Source organism: Pyxicephalus adspersus, chromosome 1, assembly GCF_032062135.1.
Source record: "Pyxicephalus adspersus chromosome 1, UCB_Pads_2.0, whole genome shotgun sequence".
NCBI classification, from domain to species: domain Eukaryota; kingdom Metazoa; phylum Chordata; class Amphibia; order Anura; family Pyxicephalidae; genus Pyxicephalus; species Pyxicephalus adspersus.
This window is the reverse complement of record NC_092858.1, coordinates 154,734,013-154,754,331: the sequence shown is the minus strand read 5'-3', so window position 1 is coordinate 154,754,331 and position 20,319 is coordinate 154,734,013. Positions and strand designations below refer to the sequence as shown.

Here is a 20,319-nt window from a genome sequence, read left to right as displayed (position 1 = left end):
GGGGGTGGTCAAGAGAATGGGGAGAGTTTGTTGTGTTCACTCCAAAAACCTTTCACACCAATTTCTTTTTTTTTTTGGCAAATGGATTACATAAACCTGTATTGTGTGTTGGTTTAAATGAGCATTTAAACACCCTTGGATAGATTGTATCAATATTTTGATTGCATTAGTAAAAGGGAATTAAAGTTCAATTTAAGACTTTTAGATACAATGGCGAAGATGAATATATTTCACCTGCAGTCTGTATCCCCGGAGGACTCACTATTCCTACATGCTTCCTATTCTATCTTGGAACATAGAAGTAGAAGGGCTAGGACCCATTTTTTGATGCTGTTAGTGCCATCCCAATGTGTACCTGTCATCTTTTGCTAAGGTATCAGTGGGACAGTAAGAAGATGAGCAGAAATTCCCCTAATGAGACATCAAAAACACTAGGCTGGGATGCTCAGTCCTAAACCATCTTCAATTCCCGGGAACACAATTACCATGAACATTGTTCTATAAAAGTGGTCAGTAAGACAATCAAGAACAATAGGCTAGAAAATTATGAAAATCTGAAATCTGGTTGCTATAAGTACTACACCTTGCATACTGTAACTGTTCTTTTTGCACTGCTTAATTGAATAAGGTCTATAGAAATTATTGGAGAAATGTGTACTGGGCAAAATACTACATGAGTATCTAAAGAACAAGGGGACAGGCATAGAAAAATATATGTACAAGTGCAGTTTTCTTTAACAATGTAAGATGGATTTTGACCAAATTGCTATTATTACTTCATGCACTATAGTGTACAGATAACATGTTTCCCATAGCAGGCATTTGAACTTGAACTGTAGAGATGACCAAAATAATATTTTTCCTTTATCAAATGATCAATTAATGAAAATTGTACAGTGATTCTGATTCTAAATGATCCAGTTTGTGCTATTTCTAAGCAATGTTTTTCTAGCAGAGTTTCTGTTGACTATGTAGGAATTGTTCATGAAAGCAGAGAAAATCACAATTGATGCAACAATGCTGACATCTTGTGGTAATATTTTATCATTACAACTGGCAATATATAGAAAAAGAATACAATACAGAAAACGAACACTATTGTTAATATTTATTAAAACATAATAAATACATAAAAAAACACTCCAGTGCAAGGAACAAAGGTATAAGCTAAAGAATAAATATAGTGAACGAATGCAGACACTTCAAAAGGAAAAGCACTAACTGTGTATTTTATTTTTTTAGTTTCTTTTTCATGTTGTAAGCTCATTTGTTGTGAAACACATATTTTAGAAGTGGTTTTGGTATTTTAGTTGAAGATTGCAGAACAATGCAGAAGTCATATAACCCTGGTATGATCCATTAAAATTATCTTTGCTTTGACATCTAATTAAAGTTTTCCAAATACTGTAAATGGAATTATATTGCAATCTATATATATATATAGTTGATATTGTTGACTGCTTTTTAGTATTTTTATTTTAAAACAAATTTGTGTATACTGTTTCTGACACAGATTATTTACTCCCTTATCTTGTATCCTAACTTCCTCAAAAAACACTAGCAGCAACACTACGCTCCAGGGTGGGCTCACTGTAGACACTTTTTAATGGCTCAATGCTCTGGTGGTGTTAATATTCCTGCTAGCATTGCTGCAAGGGATTTTGGAGGTTTACAAAGTACTGTTCCCTACAGATGATAGTGTGGACCTTTTTGTATGTTTTATGTTGCTTATTAGCACAATCAAGACTAGGAGCTGCATGGCTGGAAAGCAAGGATTCATACACAAGTCAGAACTTCTTGTGCCCCTTCATTAGAGGTATGAGCCCCAGAAACATGTAAATGAAAGCTTTGTAATAATAGTGCACACCTTTAAGAATTTTATAGCTGGGTGACCTATAGTAAAGCTTTCCTGGAACTTGTAGTTCCTAACAGTCTGGGTCATCCTGGTTTGCTACTCTCCTACTGCCAGAGTGTAAGAGTTCGCTAAGTCTATGGGAAACTTGGAACTTTGGGGTGTAACCTATATCATCTGATGGGAGAAGCTGGTAGCCGTAAGAATTTAGGCACAGGGCCTACATGACAGGGGTGGGAGGCCTAGCCCAGGGGTATTAGGATTTAATAAAATGTAGTACGATTAGAGGGGGCTGTGCTAGTGTGGCGCATGGGGTAGGAGAGGATTAGGAATAAGATGAGTTAAAAGGGGCTGGACGGAAGAGAGAGGCCCTCTTTTGGAGGAAAAAGTTTCCCACCCACCCCTTTTATAGTTATAATTTGAAAGTGTGGTAAATTTTAGCGGTTGGGGTCTTGGAAGGCAAGGATCCACTGGATTGGTAAAGTGGTGGAATTTGGCAGGGGGGACCCTCTTTGGTGGGGTCACCCCCTTTATGGTGAATGGATGATTATGGCTCCTAAGGTGGTGCTGGGCAACTAGGGGCCAAGGTGGAGATGTTGGAAGAGTTATTCTCCTGTTGGGAGAAGTCCTGTTGGGTGCGGATTATGCCTTCTGAGACCGGCAGCCTTGTTGTTTGGATATTTGTTAATTACTTGAATGGTTAATTTATTTATTGGTGTTTAAATAAACCGCTGCCTGCCAGCCAATTTAAATCCAAGATAGGTGTCTGGGTATTTATTGGTGGGGGAGTGGTTGGTAAGCAGGTGGGGGTCGGGGGGAGGCGGAGGTTCTGATGGTGGTGGTGAAGGATGAGCTACCCTCGTCATGGTTTTGGGTATTATTAGTGTGATTTATATTCTTTCTATTAAAGTGTTTTATTGGGCTATCTGGTCTGCTCTCTTTTGTGCTTTTATAATATTCATGATTTCTCTTAGAATATTAACAGACCCAGTAAGGATTGTGCAATAATAACTGGACTCATGTGAAGAGTCGATACAACTTTTAATAAATTAGGCCCAGTGTGTGAGAGGCAGTGCACTTTGGGGTCTTGTTTTAAAGTGAATTTGACTTTCACTAAAACATTCCATGGTGAAAACTTACTAATATTAAAACATGTATTTTGATGATTCTCCATCAGAGAATGTTACAGTAAAAGTCCGATTCACTGCTTTATAAATAGATCCCCTTAAAATCACCATAAGAATATAAATCCTAATGCAGGGGAATGCCTATTTGGTGCACTGAAAGCTCCAGAATATAGATCTGAAGGTAAGATATACTGCTTCCTTATTGCTAGTATCATCATGAAACAGTGAACTTTACCTATAACCTATACTTCCCCTGAATGATACCAGAAACAACCTCATGTAAGGGATGATCCTGCCCATACATAACTATACATCTATCACCCACACTCTTCAGTAATGTCCAGTCAGCTAGTCAATGAATGGTAAACACACTACAAAAGTGCTCTGCATCTCGAGTCCCGTCATCTTAACTAGATATGAATGAATCATAAGGTGCATTTCTTTACAGGCTTCCCCGTCATCTGCATTCATGATGTTCTTTTGTGAAGGTGCTGAAGCTATTTTGGTGCAGGCTGGTTTTCACTCTCTTTTCTCTCTGTCTTCTATTGCAGAACCAAACTCGCACAACTTCTTTCTCAAGATTGAGACTTTCCGCCATCCTCATGATTTCTTGGGATGAAGGTTTGCTTTGTTCACCAAAATGTGATTCCAGAGCTTCTTTCGCAGCTATGCTGTTTACGATAAAATCAACACTTGAGAATTTTAGGAAAGTAATACCAGGTTATGCACAGAAACTTTAGGATTGCAAATATTGAGGTATTGTTAATGAAACCAGTAAAATACATGATTTTACATTCTGATCAATGCAAACAATTGTACAGGACAGTTCACATGTCAGGTATTAGTTACTGTATCCTGCACATCTGTTTCTTTCTCAGGGTTTTTATTGTAATCTACATCTGCCCTCCACTTGTCCCCTTCAATTTGGGTTTTAACTAGACTAAGCGCTGCAAGAAGGGGCCTCAGAACCATTTATTTGGGGATTTCATGATTTAATGATTTCATGATTTAATGAGTTCATAATTAATGAGTTCATAAATAAATGAGTTCATGATTTAATGTACAAAAGCTCCACGATAGAAAGGGATCCCTGGGGTTATCTAAGGGTGAGTGGAAATTCAGAGAACAGCTAGACAGCAGGTTGGGGCAGACACAACTGTATTGGAGAGCTGATGGAGAATGTTTCGAGCTGGGGTGCAGGTACCCAGCTTTAGGGTCAGACAGATAGTGAAGCCAATCTGCTTCAAATCTGATTATCCACAGAACAAAACTAAATACAAAACTGGTCCAGACAGACAAAAAAGTTTTTGGAACATGGTATACAAAACATGGTGCATTCCTAGATTGTAATGACCATATCTTAATGCAAAGGGTGAACAGATTTTTTTTTTATTCAATAGAAGATAGTGTGGCCTTGCTCAAATGCAGAGCAAAGGCTGAAGTGCAAGAGTATGATATACTTCAGTAGATCTGTCAAATGCAGACAGGAAAAAACAAAAGCAGTAAGTCAGACACACAGAACAACCCTCTAAGGGCAATGCGGTTAGTCTGTACCAAAAGGCAAATATAGGGGCTTTACTTTCTTGGTGGGGATAGTAAACCTTCTTTAATCATATGATGTGTAGGAGGCAATTAAAGTGTGTGTCTAACCAGAAAAGTTTTTTTTACATTTTTATGTAAGGTTATAACCCCTATCAGGTAATTTTTTATACCGTTTGCATCTGGCAAGAGAGATTTCCATTCAAGATCTGTCCAAAAGACCAGGAAGTTTTCCCTGGAACAGGTTTTCCCATTGGATTTTTCTGATGTTTAGCTATGATGACAACTCAAAATTTCAGATTTCACTGTTTTAGGGACAATGGTCAACAGAACAAATGAAAGGGGGTGAATCTCCCCATCGGTGATACAGCCAGCAATAAAAAGTCAATAAAAGGTCCAATGCACCCCAATTGTGTCCAGCCTTACTATTTGTCTCTACATACACTTTATAAATATTCTTAGATCAAGAATTAACCAACCAGTTTGTTAGTTTGTTAAAACCTAAACAATATTTAAATTTGTTATTCAATGGAAATGGTATTATTGGTAATATCTTGTTCCTTCCTTTATTTTCCTTTTACTTTACATCATTCCCATTGTAATTTCATTGGTGCAATATATGAACACAAATGCTTAAAAACTATTCTAACATCTTAAAAATGCTTTTCACACAGTAAGTAAATGAATAATTAATGTTAGCATTAGACACTAATGTGAGTGTAAATGTAAAACTTGAGATGTTGGAGAAATGTGCTAAATGTGCTTCTTGAAATATTAAAAAAGCCATATTAATAGTAAATAACTTTTTTTTGCCATAATAGGATGTGGACAATTTTTAAGAAATGTAAATGTGGACAAATCCCTAGTATTTTTTTGAAAATATTCAAAAGAGACAGTCAAAACAGTCATTGTTACCTTATTGTTGTTCTGCGTTTTCTTTTACGCTCATTTCCACCAATTTTTTCATTGTACAATGCTGTTTAGAAACAATATAACATGTTATCTTTAGTTTTTGGAGTTTGGCGCTAAGCATTTATTATCCTTAGTGATAGATAGATAGATAGATAGATAGATAGATAGATAGATAGATAGATAGGACTAATATTGTATTTTTGCTGCACTTGTGTAGAGAACAGAGACTAGCCACAGGTTTTCTTTTTAAATTTTATAGATATAGTAGAGCTATCTAGATGTCCAGCATTCAAATGTTAGATATATGGAGAATTTTGGAAGCTTTTCTTTAAGTGTTGATTGAAAATATGGGTTGGATGGCCCTCAACAGTTTGCAACTCATTTAATTTTGTTTTCATGTTTTCACACCCCAATGATTAAAACTGGACAATCCACAGGAATATAAAGATTTGTTCTTACCTCCAACTTGCTCTGCTTCTTCCAGCCATTTTGACAAGATGGACTTTAATTTGCAGGCATTCTTAAAACTCAGCTGTAAGTTTTCAAAACGGCAAATGGTTGTTTGACTGAATTCTGAACCATGCACAGCAGCAAGAGCTTCGCCAACATTTGTTTGAGTATAACCTGCTTGAGATTAATAAACAGATACATGTGTCACCAATACTAATCTTGTGATGATCCTAATATAACACTGTAACCTTTGAATAAAAATAAATCTAATGTTTACTGTTTTAAAAGACTAATAAAGTGACTAGATTCTCAAACAGAAGAAAATAAAACTGAAAATGTAATGGAAGATATATTTATACTTATCCAAACTTATATATATTATACTTTTCCAAACAACTGATCTGACCACCAATTGATCTGATCCATTCAAGTTTTTAGTTATTGGAAAATTAACGTAACTAACCTTTATCTGCTTAATAAATGCCCAATTCTTTAAGAGCCAGCATCTTCCCTAAATCAGAGTGATTTTGTGTGATCATTATGTCAAGTCTGAGGCTAAATTCATAAAAATAAAAGCTTCAGTCTGTATGAGCACTAGCACCTACAGGTCGTTATGGTATTCTGCATTGCCATCTATTTATTACTGTTAATATTAGTGTATTGAAGTTTTTTCATGTGTGAACATTTATTAGTCTATGATAAAAAAAAAAAAAAAACATGGTAAGGTATTTATAAAATTAAACATTGTAAGGTATCAAAGCTTTACATTTAATAAAAGGTATGCAACTTAGTAACTAATGCATGCTGATGATGCTAAATTTTGTCGGGGCATCTAGGCAGTATTAACGTCACTTGATCAGAAAATGGTTAATTAGCACATAATTCCACATAATGATTATTTAACAGAATAATAAAAATAAACTTATATTATTTCATTTAAATTGGAATATTCATACCCAGCTTAATTCTTCTCACTTTAAATTCATTGGCAAACTTTTCCAGCTCACGGATCTCTGGGGAGTCCATGTCTATAGGTTCCTCAATAGGTTTACTCTTTCTTCTGAACTCCTGCTTGAAATCTGAGGTGGTGACCTCCTCTCCCAGGAGAGTCTGATGTACTGGGGCAAAACCATGACCCAATGTGCAAGAACTGGCACTCATGAGGCATGGAGGTAGACTGCCTGTATGGACTCCTGTGGAATGTACACAAGTTTTTAGAGAATTGCTGTATTTTATATACCAGCCATTTATAAAGTTGGACCCCCCAAAACTAAATTTTAGTTGTGGGTAGAACATTTTGATCTGAATTGCTTGCTAATGTCTTAAAATGCTCAATGACTTAGGAGGTTAGACCTCTTTATAGGAGTTTCTAACTCGTTTCATGAACATTACTGCGGTCCCACTCTCCATAATACATTTTGAATTTAAATTGTACAGAGAATGCAACAGAAGTAGTAAGAGCTCAATATTTGCAATAAGAGGAGCAAGAGTCCCTGAAATAATAACTTAGCTGGCAAGCAATTCAGCTACCTGCCACCCATCAAAAAACTAAAATTTATCAGTGTACACTGTACACCTTGTGTGCATATATATCAGTGTACACCTTGGAAACAGTTCATGGAAAAAGAAAATGTGAGCATGTTATAAGTCACCACAGATACCTTAAGTTCTCCATTGTGTGGGCACATAGCAGGGGTATCATATGTCTTCCCATAGCAATAACTGATTGGTATTTTACAGTAGGTCTTCCAATAGATAAAGGGCATTGGTGAAGTTTGGAGATGGTTAGTACTACTGTCTGTATAAATTGATCTACTTACTTTCGGCATTGGGAAAATAAAATACTGAATAATAATAATATGATATAGCTAGAGTTCTTTAAATGACATACTTGAAGATTATTAGTAGCAATTTTGCAATATGATAGTGTGTATTCCTAATTCTCTGAATGAGCATGGCAGAAAAGAGGATTGTTTTTGGCAAAAGTAGATACATCAAAGCTTATATGTATTCCAGCCAATATCATATTTAAACAAACATGAAGTCCATTCAAGGTAAATTACATATTTCCCATCATATAGTTGGGGATAATGAGCCCATGATCCAAAAGATAACAGCAAATAGGTGTCTCAACTACTGATGCGTTTCACTCATTAGGCTTCTGTTTAGGTGGTTATATGCAAAAACTCAGTGAAGGGGACTATGGGAAAAAGAGTGGGAAGAACGACATTTCTCCAGCCAGTCAAGTACGGCACCTTATTTCACTGGCTGCAGATATCTCGCTCTTCCCACTTTCCACCAACGCTTAAAGTTTGTGAACTTTAATCATCCCATTTCTTTCCTATATTCCCCAAGGAGTTTTTATTCCCAGGAGATTATTTTACAGTTCATATTTTCCTATTTGGAAAAGATTTCGAAGTCCATAGGCAAGGGCTAGAACCTTCAAACACAAACCTGGACTCCCAGAAATTTTACCCAAAGATATGATCTGATTATTCCACATGGGATAATAGATGAACCACAGCAACAACAACTTAGTTGCAAGTTCGCCTACAAGTCAAGTTCAACGCATTTTATGATGGTATGCAGCCACCTTCCAATTCAAAGATACAGGTAGTCCCCGGGTTACATACGAGATAGGGACTGTAGGTTTGTTTTTAAGTTGTAATTGTATGTAAGTCTGAACAGGTACATTATTTTAATAAATGCAATTAGGACAGATGTTGGTCTCCACATATTATTAGGCAGTGTGGTGTAGGTTACTATATAAAATTCTCACTGTGAGTTAATCACAAGTGTTGATGTTAGAATTCGGGGTTGTCCCTATATTCTACCCAAATATGGCTGTTCGAATTCGGATAGACCCGACCCGAAAAACACGGGATTCGACAGCAAAAATTCGGGAAAAAAAAGTTAAAAAAAAAAATAAAATTTAATCTTAAATGAATTTTTATTTGTATGTGTTTTTATTTTAACTTGTTCTTTTTTTATTTTTTACAGGTTATCCGACAATGACATTATGAATCATATTGGACCCCGGACTGTGGGAACTTTGCGGTCACAGGTAATTGAAAGCACGTGCCTTCAATTAGCTGTAACCGCAGGCAATACGAGGGCAATAGAGGTTGAATGGAGATACGTATCTCCATTCATTACCTCTACTGCTCTGTGATTGGCTGAGAAATAGGAAACCCTGATGACAGCTCAAGCATCATCAGGATTTCCCTTTCCTCAGCCAATCAGGGAGCAGAGCAATCAGCGGAGCTTTACTATGCTGACAGCTCTGCTCCCCTGATTACTCCCGCAGCCCTAGAGGAGCTGTGACATGTATTACACATGCAGAACATGTCACAGCTCCTCTAGGGCTGCAGGAGAGATCAGGGGAGCAGAGCTGTCAGCATAGTAAAGCTCCGCTGATTGCTCTGCTCCCTGATTTGGTGAGGAAAGGGAAATCCTGATGATGCTTGAGCTGTCATCAGGATTTCCTAATCACAGAGCACTAGAGATGAATGAGCACAAGTCTCCCCATTCATATCTAGTGCTGAATGGCTGAGAAATGTAAAACCTCAGCCAGAGCACTAGGGGTGAATGGCGAGGCTTGTCCTCATTTAACCCCTAGTGCCCTGCAATCCCTCACTGTCAGGAGGATTTCCAGGGCTGTGTTCATTGCAACCCTGGAAATCCTCCTGTCATTGGGATAACCTGTAAAAAAAAAAAAAAGTTTAATTACACAAACACACACACATTAATAAAATTATTTACCATTAAAGCCTTGTCCTATTTTTTACTTATATTTTAACCCTTTCAGGGAATGAGTAAGGGGATTTATGTACCCCTGTACTCATTCCCCAGGGTGGGGCGGTGGAGATCTGGGAGTCTCCTTATTAAAGGGGACTTCCAGATCCCAAAGTCCTGCTAAAAATGTTTATAAAAGCCCCCATTGTTTTCAATAGAAGCTTTCATAAAAGCTTGAAAAAGCCTCCATTGAGTTCAATGGAAGCGTTTACCCGCGTTTATCCAGCATTTTAATTTTTTAAATGTTGCAAGCAACGTTTAAGATAACGCTCAAAAACGTGCCTGAAGGAAACGTCCTGGTGTAGATTAGCCTATTGGAATGCATGGGGACTTCAAACATGGGCTTTAAAAAACCTCAGGTTAAACGCTGGGGAAACAGTCCGTGTAGACTAAAGCTGCATACACACGTCCAATAATTATCGTTAGAAACAACTGACGAACAACCGATGAACAACGGATTGGCCAAAAAAAAGTGACCAAGGACGCGGACGAACAAGGATTGTCATTGGAAATGAACGACCGCCATGGTGGATCTGATTGGCCAATGATCTTTCACTATCTATCGTGTGTACAGTCGTTCAGTGATCGTGCATGTTTCTGCGGTACAATTTCTCCTTTACATGTCACTCCCTGCATCGTTCAAACTATTGTATCTAGCGTGTGGACGCTGTTGGTGGATTATATATGAACAATCATATTGTTACAGAATGTACAGAATTGTGCACAATATGATTGTTCAAGTATAATCGTGCATAATCGTTGATCGGTCGTAATCAATCATTTTCTAACAATAATTGGAAGTGTGTACCTAGCTTTAGCCTAATATTGATGTGACAGGTGCTCTTTAATCTTCATGTGAAGTATAGGGGTATGTAATAGTGTTATGTATCTTTTTATAATGTATCATTTTATGTATCCATTTTCAATGTATCTTTTTAAAATGTATCTTTTTATGTATCCTTTTATAATGTAGAAGCTCTACACAGTGCTGGAAAAACCCCAAATTTTTCCTTCTATTGACTTTAATGGTGTTCGACTTTGACATTGGACCACTCGAATAATTTTGCTCTATTCGAGTGAATAGCTGCCGAATTGAATAGTGAGCTATTCGACCAACACTAATAATCACAAACAAAGCAAAAAAAAAACAACACTTTATGGAACCTAGAGATTCATTAACTTCTGGAGCAAACTGTGCTTTGATTTGCAAAATATCACAGCTGCAGAGTTTGTCTTGGTCATTAAAGAGTTACAAGATGTTACAGATCAGCTCCACTCTTTAGATCATCCACAACTTTAGCTGTGTTTAGCAAAAGATTTCTTTTGCAAGTCATGCAAACCACCCCCCTCCAAGCCTACATCCTGCACAGGAGCGGTCAGGGAAGCCCGGTCCGTTATCTAGGAGTCGTCCGTATGTCAGATGCCCTTAAAGTTGGGGAATACCTGTATTAGATAACCCCCCCCCCCTTTTTTTTGTCATTCCATGATATCAATGTGAGTCTCTGTATACCCTGATGAAGCCAGTGTGCAAAATGCCTCGGGAATTGAAAAAAAAATACTCACCCCTGTGCAAATGATATTTTGTGAAATGTAAAAATTGACATCTAAACAGGGCCTCATATTATGTTGAAATGAGCCCATCATGCTTTATTTCCTTTTGTTATGTTGTACTGAGTTTGAGTAATCTAAATTAAAATGGTTTTGTTTTTTATCTTTACAAGTTTGCCAAAAAACCCGTCTTTCCTTCCTTTTTTAACCCTTAAACCCTAATAAAGGTTCTATCCCTGACCAACCCTATCCAAGACTAAAACAATTTTTTGCCTAAAGATACACATTAATAAGTCTCTAAAACAACTTACCTTGTAAAGTACCTACTCCATTTACCACATTGGATAAAGGCATGCTGCATGTTTGCAAAATTCTTGTTTGAGAAATACTTGCAGATAGCATCTCTGGAGCCGTGGGTTTAATTCCTGCAAAACATCAGCACAGTTAAATCCCTGTCATGGTGGTGAAATATAAAAGACTACAAAGAGTTAGTAGGGTGGGTGAGGGCATTAAGATATATCAGCCAGTCAGAGATGATCTAGTAAGCCCCCCACACATAACTCCAATCTTCATCTAGTTTGATATCTGTTCAACAGTCAGAAACAATCATTTATTGCAGTATTCCCATTTACAGTTCTTCATTTGATCAGTTTATATTTTAATTGCATCTAAAGTTTCAATTGGATTAAGTAGTGAGGGGTTAGAACCACTGCCAAGTTTTTTTCCTGCTCTGTGTGTCCACATTGGATAATTCCCTTTCTATATTTGCCCTGGTGTCTATTCTCACTGAAGTAGATGTGAAGGAACGTTTTGAGTTTTCACTGAACAAGAATAGAGAAAACACTTCTCATTGACAGAGAAAGATAGAGCTTCCTCCGTTTGGAGAGGTTTACGTTCATTTTTTTTGCTGTATTTATAGTATAGGAAGTAGAGGTAAACCTCCCAAATGGATGGAAAAAATAAAAAAACAACACAGCTGTTGCAATTCAGCTAAATAAAGCGAAGCGTAAATCCAACACATTTCAGAGGGTAATCATTTATCAGGGCCTAAAAAAATAAGAAATGTATAAAAACTAGACCAGAGAAAATATCTTTGGTGAACTGCTTATAATTATCAAGGCTTTCTTGGGAAGCCAATTTATGACTATTGCAGAACAGGGATGAAAAAGAAAGCTTTCCATTAGGTACATAGGCAACATATAAGATTTTACAAAGTATCACATTATGGATGGAGTTGGACTTAAGTATTGCATAGCTGAAAGATGTTTGCTTCATGCCTTTAGAAATCAAAGTATGTAGGATATGAAGAGACATAATATGGCAAAAGATGTATTTTCCTAATTTGTGGCAGTTGTTTTGGTGTTCAAACTAATCGTCACACCTTCCAATATATATACTGATAGAAATTTTGAAAAAGAAGGGATAGAAGAAGGGGCTTCAAGGCTGGTGTTCAGTATATTTATTTCATAAAAGTGAGTACATGTATAAAGTACATCAGAGCATTTATAGGTCCATCTCCCAATAAAAAGTCAGGGGGTGTAGACTACTGAGCTATACAGAGAATTTCTCCTCTACCTATAAGCCACGTCTTAAAATGTAAACCGAGAAAACGTCTTGTTAACTGATGCGTTTCGCCAAGTGGCATCTTCTGGGGTATAAGTGAGATGTATAAGGTGTAGTAGTTAGAAAGAGAGATAATATACATATTCAAATATTGATAGTAATTGTATGAGACGTATACTTTTCTATGTTCTATTTTTCTATGTGAGAATTATACATTTTTATTATACATTTTATAATTGGTACTATTTATATTTGAAAATATGTATATTATCCCTCTTTCTAACTTCTTTATTTCCCATCTTATTTAACATTTTGACCATTTTTTCAGGGGTGGCTATACATATTGATGATAGTATGTAGATCATACAATGATATAGAGAGCGGGAAGATATACTATACTATATATATACTGATAGAAAAACTTGCCCACCAATTCCTGAGTATATTTAACAACATAAAATCTCATACTTATGTAGTTGACATTTTCATAATAAAAATACATGGCTATTATTTTTTTTTATGATGTTATACACATTTGCTGAAAGATAACACATATTAAAGGCATAGGGTCAAGTAGTCACTAGTGTACACTAAGGATTATGACAATAAAAGTCATGTATTCGGATCAAACATTTAAATATAGTATCTCACTCAAAAGCATGAAATTAATAAAAATGACAGGATATAGGAAATTTAAAGAAATGGTACTCACCTGTCATCACCCCATAGGCAGACTGTTGGTTTCCATAGTGACATGATGGGTTTGGATAATGCAGCCCTGCTGGTATATGTTCCGCATTAGGCACAGAGAAGTATATATGAGAGAATTTAGGAATTTGGACCAAAGACAAAACAGACGGGACTGGTAAGAAAATATTTAAGATTCACTCATAGAATAAACTTTATGTCATTATTTCCATAGATATCAATTATTCTACACATATAATTTACTTGGTCTATAGAATGTTTACATGTGGCCTATGGCTCTGCAATGGGTTACCAACATTACAGTAACAAGAAATAAATTAAGGCACCTGACATCTTTTTATATTAGTTTATTATTAATATTAAATAATATTCATATAATAAAATAGTATTAACTACAAAGAGAGAGATGAATGAATATATAGGGATGAATGGTATATTCCAGAAATACACTCAGATTTTAAATTCCAGGTTGTATGAAGTTGGAAAAATTAGTGTCAGCCCTGGCCGAATATATTTTGTCAAGCTCTTGAATCTCTTCCTAAGCACTGGGAGTACTGAAAAGACAACATGGAAGAGGGGCAGCTCTAAAGCATTGATCAAATGCACTTTCAATTGTAAATTTACCAAAGCAAGAAAAAAAGCATACTATATTGTTAGGACTGGCATGTACCTAAAATTATATAATTTCAAATTAAAACACAAGCAATGGGTATGCTATGCATGCTACTTGTATGTACAGGACCTTAAACTGGGCTCCTGCATAACATTATATGTGAATGGGAAGACAATTATTCACTGTATTATTAAAGCATGTATCAGGGGTTGTGTCTCCTAAATTGTGTGTCTTAAATTGTGGTCATTTGTAAAATGACTACACTGTATATGCCCAGAACTACTTTATTTTCAATGCAAGTCTATGAGAATGAAAAAGCATCTTGATGCAGATGGTCAGAACAAATTCAAAAGGAGGTCAGATCTGAACTGCAATCTGCGGATCACAACATTAGGAATACAATAAAGATCTAAAGTGTTTTTTGTTGGGGAAACCAAATAATTTAAATTGTAAACATTAGTGACAGTACAACAAAGTTACAATCCAACAATGAGGATCTGATCACTAGAAAACTTTTTCAACATCCCCAAATAATTTTAACCCTACATCTATAGCTGCAGTTTTTTTTTTTTTTTTTTTTTTTTTTTTTTGTGAAACAACCTTGACATTACCACGCTGTTAAAAGGGGCAGCCGGTTTTAGATTGTTCATCTCTGCAGAAACTAATAGATGATATGCTAAAAAATGAAAATGCTAAAATAATGATCTCCAAGTATGATCAATTGTTCTTAAATGTGGACTAACAATTGCATGATCCGATAAAATATATCACCAGATCTCTGTAGGAGACTTTATGGTAACCCTGAAATTACTGAGATTGGCAAATATTTAATCCAATCAAATAAATTATAATAATTGTATTATTATGTCAAACCACACAATCTCTTTGATTAAAGATGATTTATTAATAAAAAAATGATATTTATTCATATTGTTATTGAAATTGATTGTTTTATTGATTATTAAAGTGTAAAATTGATTATTAAGATGTATAAAACAATAATTTAAAGATTAGATAAATGATGCTCAATAAATTGTATACATTAAAATTCCAACAATACATTTTTACATATTTATCATATTTATGCATATTTTACTTTTGTTATATATGATATTATATATCATATTTGTTTATCCTTACAATATATTCTATTATTATTTTATTGGTAGTGGCTGCTTACCTTTTTAACCATCAAAATCAGAAATTCCATATCATGATTCTCTGATGGTTTGGTAAGAAAGGGAACAAAAAGCATTGTGATAGGTTATTTAATATATAATAACCCATTAGCAACCAATGTTATGCCTGCTTTGAAAATAGAAGTTTCATTGGTTGCAATGGATTAATGCTCTTACACAACTCCATAAACTTACTAAAAATACCAAAACCTTGCTAATGGTTTAAATGTAAAGTACACTATATTATCTTTTGTTGCTGTATAATTATGTAGTCATATAAAAGATAAATACATCACTCATAATACAAAAGTACCTGTGGAGACCACGTTAGTTGTGTGATTGGTGACTGGCAGGTATTCAGCAGTGCTGTGATGCATCCTAAGGGGGAAAGTAGCTGAAGATTCGGAATTTAAAGGTACGAAAGTATCAGCTGTCACAAAGGCCTGGAAACTCATTCCCCCAGACAGGATGGATAAAGGAAAGATGAATTTTAAAAGTTTTCTCAGAGTCTTCTGTGAGCCTTCAATGAGCCGTTAAAATAAAAGTTTTCCTGTGCTTGCATGTATGCATTAAGGGGCAGCGTGGTGAGTGCTTGGCGTGTGCAGGTATTTATACTCTTAGGAAATCCCTTTATCCATGTTAATGAATTCTGCCCAGGAGATTGTTACATAAATGCATCTACTCTTCTTCCCACCCAATATAACAATGACCGGCCAATTGGTGTAACTAAACAGAAACCTGAGACCCTGCACCTAGTTCACAGCTTGTCTTCTCTGCATACACCAGATCCATGGATTTAAAACACCACATCATTTCTATAGGGCTGATGTACAGGGGAAAGAAAAGACTGTTATCAATAGACAGGAAGAATCTATATAATTGTCACCAGTAACACAAATGTTATCTTACTTTTATCAGTCAGTTACATTTATATTTTTTTAAAAAAATGTTCCAAATAGATGTTAAAATTCACATTTAAATAGAAAAATGTGGATCATTTTTTATTCTATTTTATTGCACCATTGACCTCTATTACTGCTTGTCACTAAAGTTAACCCTGTTTCCCTTTCACTTCCTCCTTTGGTTATGCTTGTTAGGAAAATACAAATTATTATCCATGCTTTCAATGTTAGGATTATATGTGGACCTGAACTCTAAATTGTAAAGTCTTGGCTGAATGCAGGCAGCACAAGAACAAATTATCTGTTCAGTTATATCAGCTTTTCTAAACCTTTTTAACATGGGGGAACCATTAAAATAACGGTCAGGTCTCAGGGAACCTCTGCCAATATTTATGAAATGCTAAATTCATTATAAATTAGTACGGTGATCAATGGGATGAATGCCTCTTACATTGTGGCCAGTGGAAAGGATGCCACCCTTACAGATAGCCAAATAGATCATTGGTGTTAGTGATAACTGACCTGAGAGGAACAAATTGCTTGATGGTTAAAGAACCACTAGCAACCTCTAAAGGAACCATAGTTAAAAGGTATTGTTTTTATACAATAAAAACCGGATCTGTGCTTCTCTGTAATTTATTATCACTTTGTCATGGAGGTCTGTTTACTCTGATTTGGTTGCTAAGTTTTATTGATTTCTGTCCAGTGGCATAGTCTCGTTTGCCAGTAAAGACACTTTCATTGGATAGCTTGCTTTACTTGTGTCTTGTGGTCAAAGGTCACTTGGAATTTTTTGTATTCCTGTCATTCTTTCTGTAAAGTTCTTTCTTCTTATATGAATTTTATAACTTGTGTGCACTTATCCTTTAGCCCCCTTCCTGACCTAAAGTTATCTCTCTGCCCTAGATATACTCATATGTATTACATAGCAACCCTTTAAATGTTTATGAATCTCCAGAGCATCTCTAGTATACACTTGCTAAATAGTTATATACTTTACTATTAAATATTAAATGTCATAATTATGTATGTAACCAAATAATTCAAAAGAAGAATATGTGTTGTTTATTCATCATACTTAACAGAGTTGATCTTTTGAGTTTGGGACAGCCCAGGAGGTGTGAGGTAACTATTCTTGTGTTATATTAGCATATTAGGCAGCACAATGGCTCAGGGGTTAGGTCCCAGGTTTGAATCTCGGCCACTATCTGCATAGAGTTTGCAGGTTCTCCCCGTGTTTTCATGGGTTTTCTCCCACATTCCAAAAACATGCAATTAGGTAAATTGGCCTCTCCCCAAATTGACCTTAGACTGTTTTAATAACATATAACTATTGTAAAGACATTGTGAGCTCCTTTGAAGGACAGCTAGTGACGTGACTTTGGATTTTGTAAAGTGCTGCATAATATGTTGCATATTATGTACTGGATAATAATATTGTTTTCATTTACATTTTTCAGTGTTTATGATTATATATGATTATGCAGACATATATTAAATTGTGTCCATATTGTAGCCATTCATTTGGCATCACATTACACACATTTCACATGTGATACATACATACACACACATGAGAATATTCCCTTTTATTTAGGGCAGGTTCATCTCTGCCTCCGGATCTAGAAATCCCTGGCTGCTCACAATAAATGGCACTTTGCCAGCTGCTTGGTTATTTGCACTTTAGCATTTGTCTGCACAATTTACAGCTGGCAGAGGTGAGTGGTACTGTATCACTTACTGCTGCCCCCATTCATTCTCTACATGTAGCATCACCCCCAAGACAGCGGTTCCCTGGAATAAGGAAGCAGTAATTACATCACTGCCTGATGGCAAGTTTGAACATAACCTTATGGATGCAGAGATATGGCTGTAACTTTTTTTTGAAGATTTTTTGATAAGTATATATTTTTTACAATGCAAAATTAAAAAACTAATCTTGTTCTTAAGAATAGTCAATGTGTAACATTTACTGACATAGCTTTACCATTTACATTTTCCAGCTATGGCTTGTTTACTTGTATACATGTTAGTTCTCATTTACTTCCCTTTCTAATATTAATAAATGAATGCCTAATGCATATATAGATTATTGTATTATAATTCTCATGATATGGAGCTTTACTTTGCATATGAATAATAAAAAGGATTTAAAATAATGGCAGCAGTTTTGGAACCAAACTTTGCAATTCTTTTTTATCATGGATGACCATTACAAATAACTTATACAGTCTGATTACCTAAAAATATTATTAATATTATTACCAATTGAAAATTAATTCTAATTACCAAAACATTTCCAATTGGACATGATTGTGTAAAATTCCAAAACTCTTATCAAAATTATTTACAATTTAAACTTACTAGAACGATAAGCAACAATAAAGATGACAAATATGTTGTAATCAGTAATTAGCATTAAACCAGTAGCTTTTGTTTTTCTGTACTCCCCCTGCATACATTGATCCTCCCAGTAGAATAAATCAGAAGGTTATATTACGCTTTAAAAATAAAGTAAACACACCATAATAGATACATTTATTTTCAAAACATAAAATAACGCCAATGTCCAATGACATTTACTGGACTGGCATACTGAATATATATATATATATATATATATATATGTATATATATATATATATGTATACAGTATTGTGCCCATTGTTTCATTGTCAATCCCATGTACCTGTATTTGCTGTATCTAAATAAAATAATATGGTAATGACTTTCTTAACAAGTAAATGTGCATTTATTTATAGGCTTTTAATATTCTTTATTAAGCTGGTGAGGTCAATGGAGCCTGGTATATTTAATGAAGATATCTATAATCATAGAGCCAATTAAAAGTCTGAAAGGAGGACGCTTTCCCATGCAGAAGCACAATGTGCCAGGTTTTACAGAACATATAGATGACTTATGGGTCTTGCGGCTGATGTCTGCTTCATTGGCTTTTCAATGCAAACTAGTGTAATTGCATTAAAGGTGACAATAGCCCAAAGCCAGGCATTGAAGAGAATGGAGATATTAGGAAAACAACACACATAGATTTGTTTTACAGAAACACCTGTCCGTGCTCTCATCTTCTTCCATAGAACATATCCATAGAAAAAGGAAATGTAGGTCTCTGGTACGGCTTTGGCTTATAATCAAAGTTCCCACGGTTCTACTTAACATTGTTTTCCTTTTGTTACTTTGAGCACATTTGTAGTATACAAATATTATAATAATCAATATGAATCAACCACAGGAAAATATTTGAAATGTTTTAGTTCACTTATATTTAATTGTGTAATTGTGTATAAATATACTTATTGAGGTGCTGGATGACAATTGGGGATAAGCAATGCAGTGGAAGAGTAAGATGATGGGTGATAGCAGACGCTGCTTTGATAGGCCAAATATTAGGGAAAAAGGGCTCATAGTAGACTACACCAATGTGGCAATTTGGCTATGGATAACTATCCAAAGAGAAATAGTATACAGAAGCAATAGCAGCATGTCTGAAAAACTGAAGCCTCAAAAGGTGTCTTTAGTTTCTTAGTTTCTATGCTATACAGTCAACTAATAAAGCAGTAGTGAACTGACCAGTGTATATTGATTCATACAACCACAGTTTGTAATACTTCATGAAGCCCCATGTCAAGTAAATGTCAAGTAATCTTTTTTTACTTTACCAACTTGGTGTAGGCAGATCTGCATGGTCCTAACTGACCATGTTATCAATGACTAGCTCCTGGTCTATGCTAATGATCAATAACCATGATGACATGATGAGCCTTTTCTTTGTAAAAAGTGTCACTAGGGTTGCACTCAAAAAATATCTGATTATATTCATCAATGTAAAAAAAATAAAACTGAAACCTAATATATAAAATAAAACATTTAACATGCATATAGTGAAGCTGCTAAATTTTGTGTGGACATCTAGGCTATCAAGGGTCTCTGGTCACCAAAGGTGACAAATCATTGCTTTGTAGCTATGCTTACTTTTCATAGTGGTGTGCAATATCTGTTGCTTACATATTACATACTGTAAATGATTAGTATGGTTTATTTTTATATGTCCCATCAGCTTGCTATTGTGCACCCCAAAAATCTGGATTGAATCTTCATTAAAAGCACAAAGTAA

The 20,319-nt window shown here is 35.3% G+C and overlaps 1 protein-coding gene across 2 annotated transcripts; it reads right to left on the bottom strand.

The window, feature by feature from the left end:
- Positions 1-3,436: 3,436 nt before the first annotated feature.
- On the bottom strand, positions 3,437-15,740 carry POU1F1 (POU class 1 homeobox 1). 2 transcript variants are annotated; one of them, XM_072399419.1, is made up of 6 exons: positions 15,599-15,740; positions 13,499-13,648; positions 6,837-7,061; positions 5,890-6,054; positions 5,434-5,494; positions 3,437-3,650 (listed from the first exon to the last, which is right to left on the bottom strand). In XM_072399419.1, the coding sequence occupies exons 1-6, from the start codon at positions 15,738-15,740 to the stop codon at positions 3,437-3,439; spliced, it is 957 nt and encodes a 318-aa protein (XP_072255520.1). The 2 variants fall into 2 exon arrangements, with proteins under 2 accessions (XP_072255520.1, XP_072255529.1); XM_072399428.1 differs by having other exon boundaries at positions 13,499-13,567.
- Between the last annotated feature and the right edge of the window lie 4,579 nt (positions 15,741-20,319).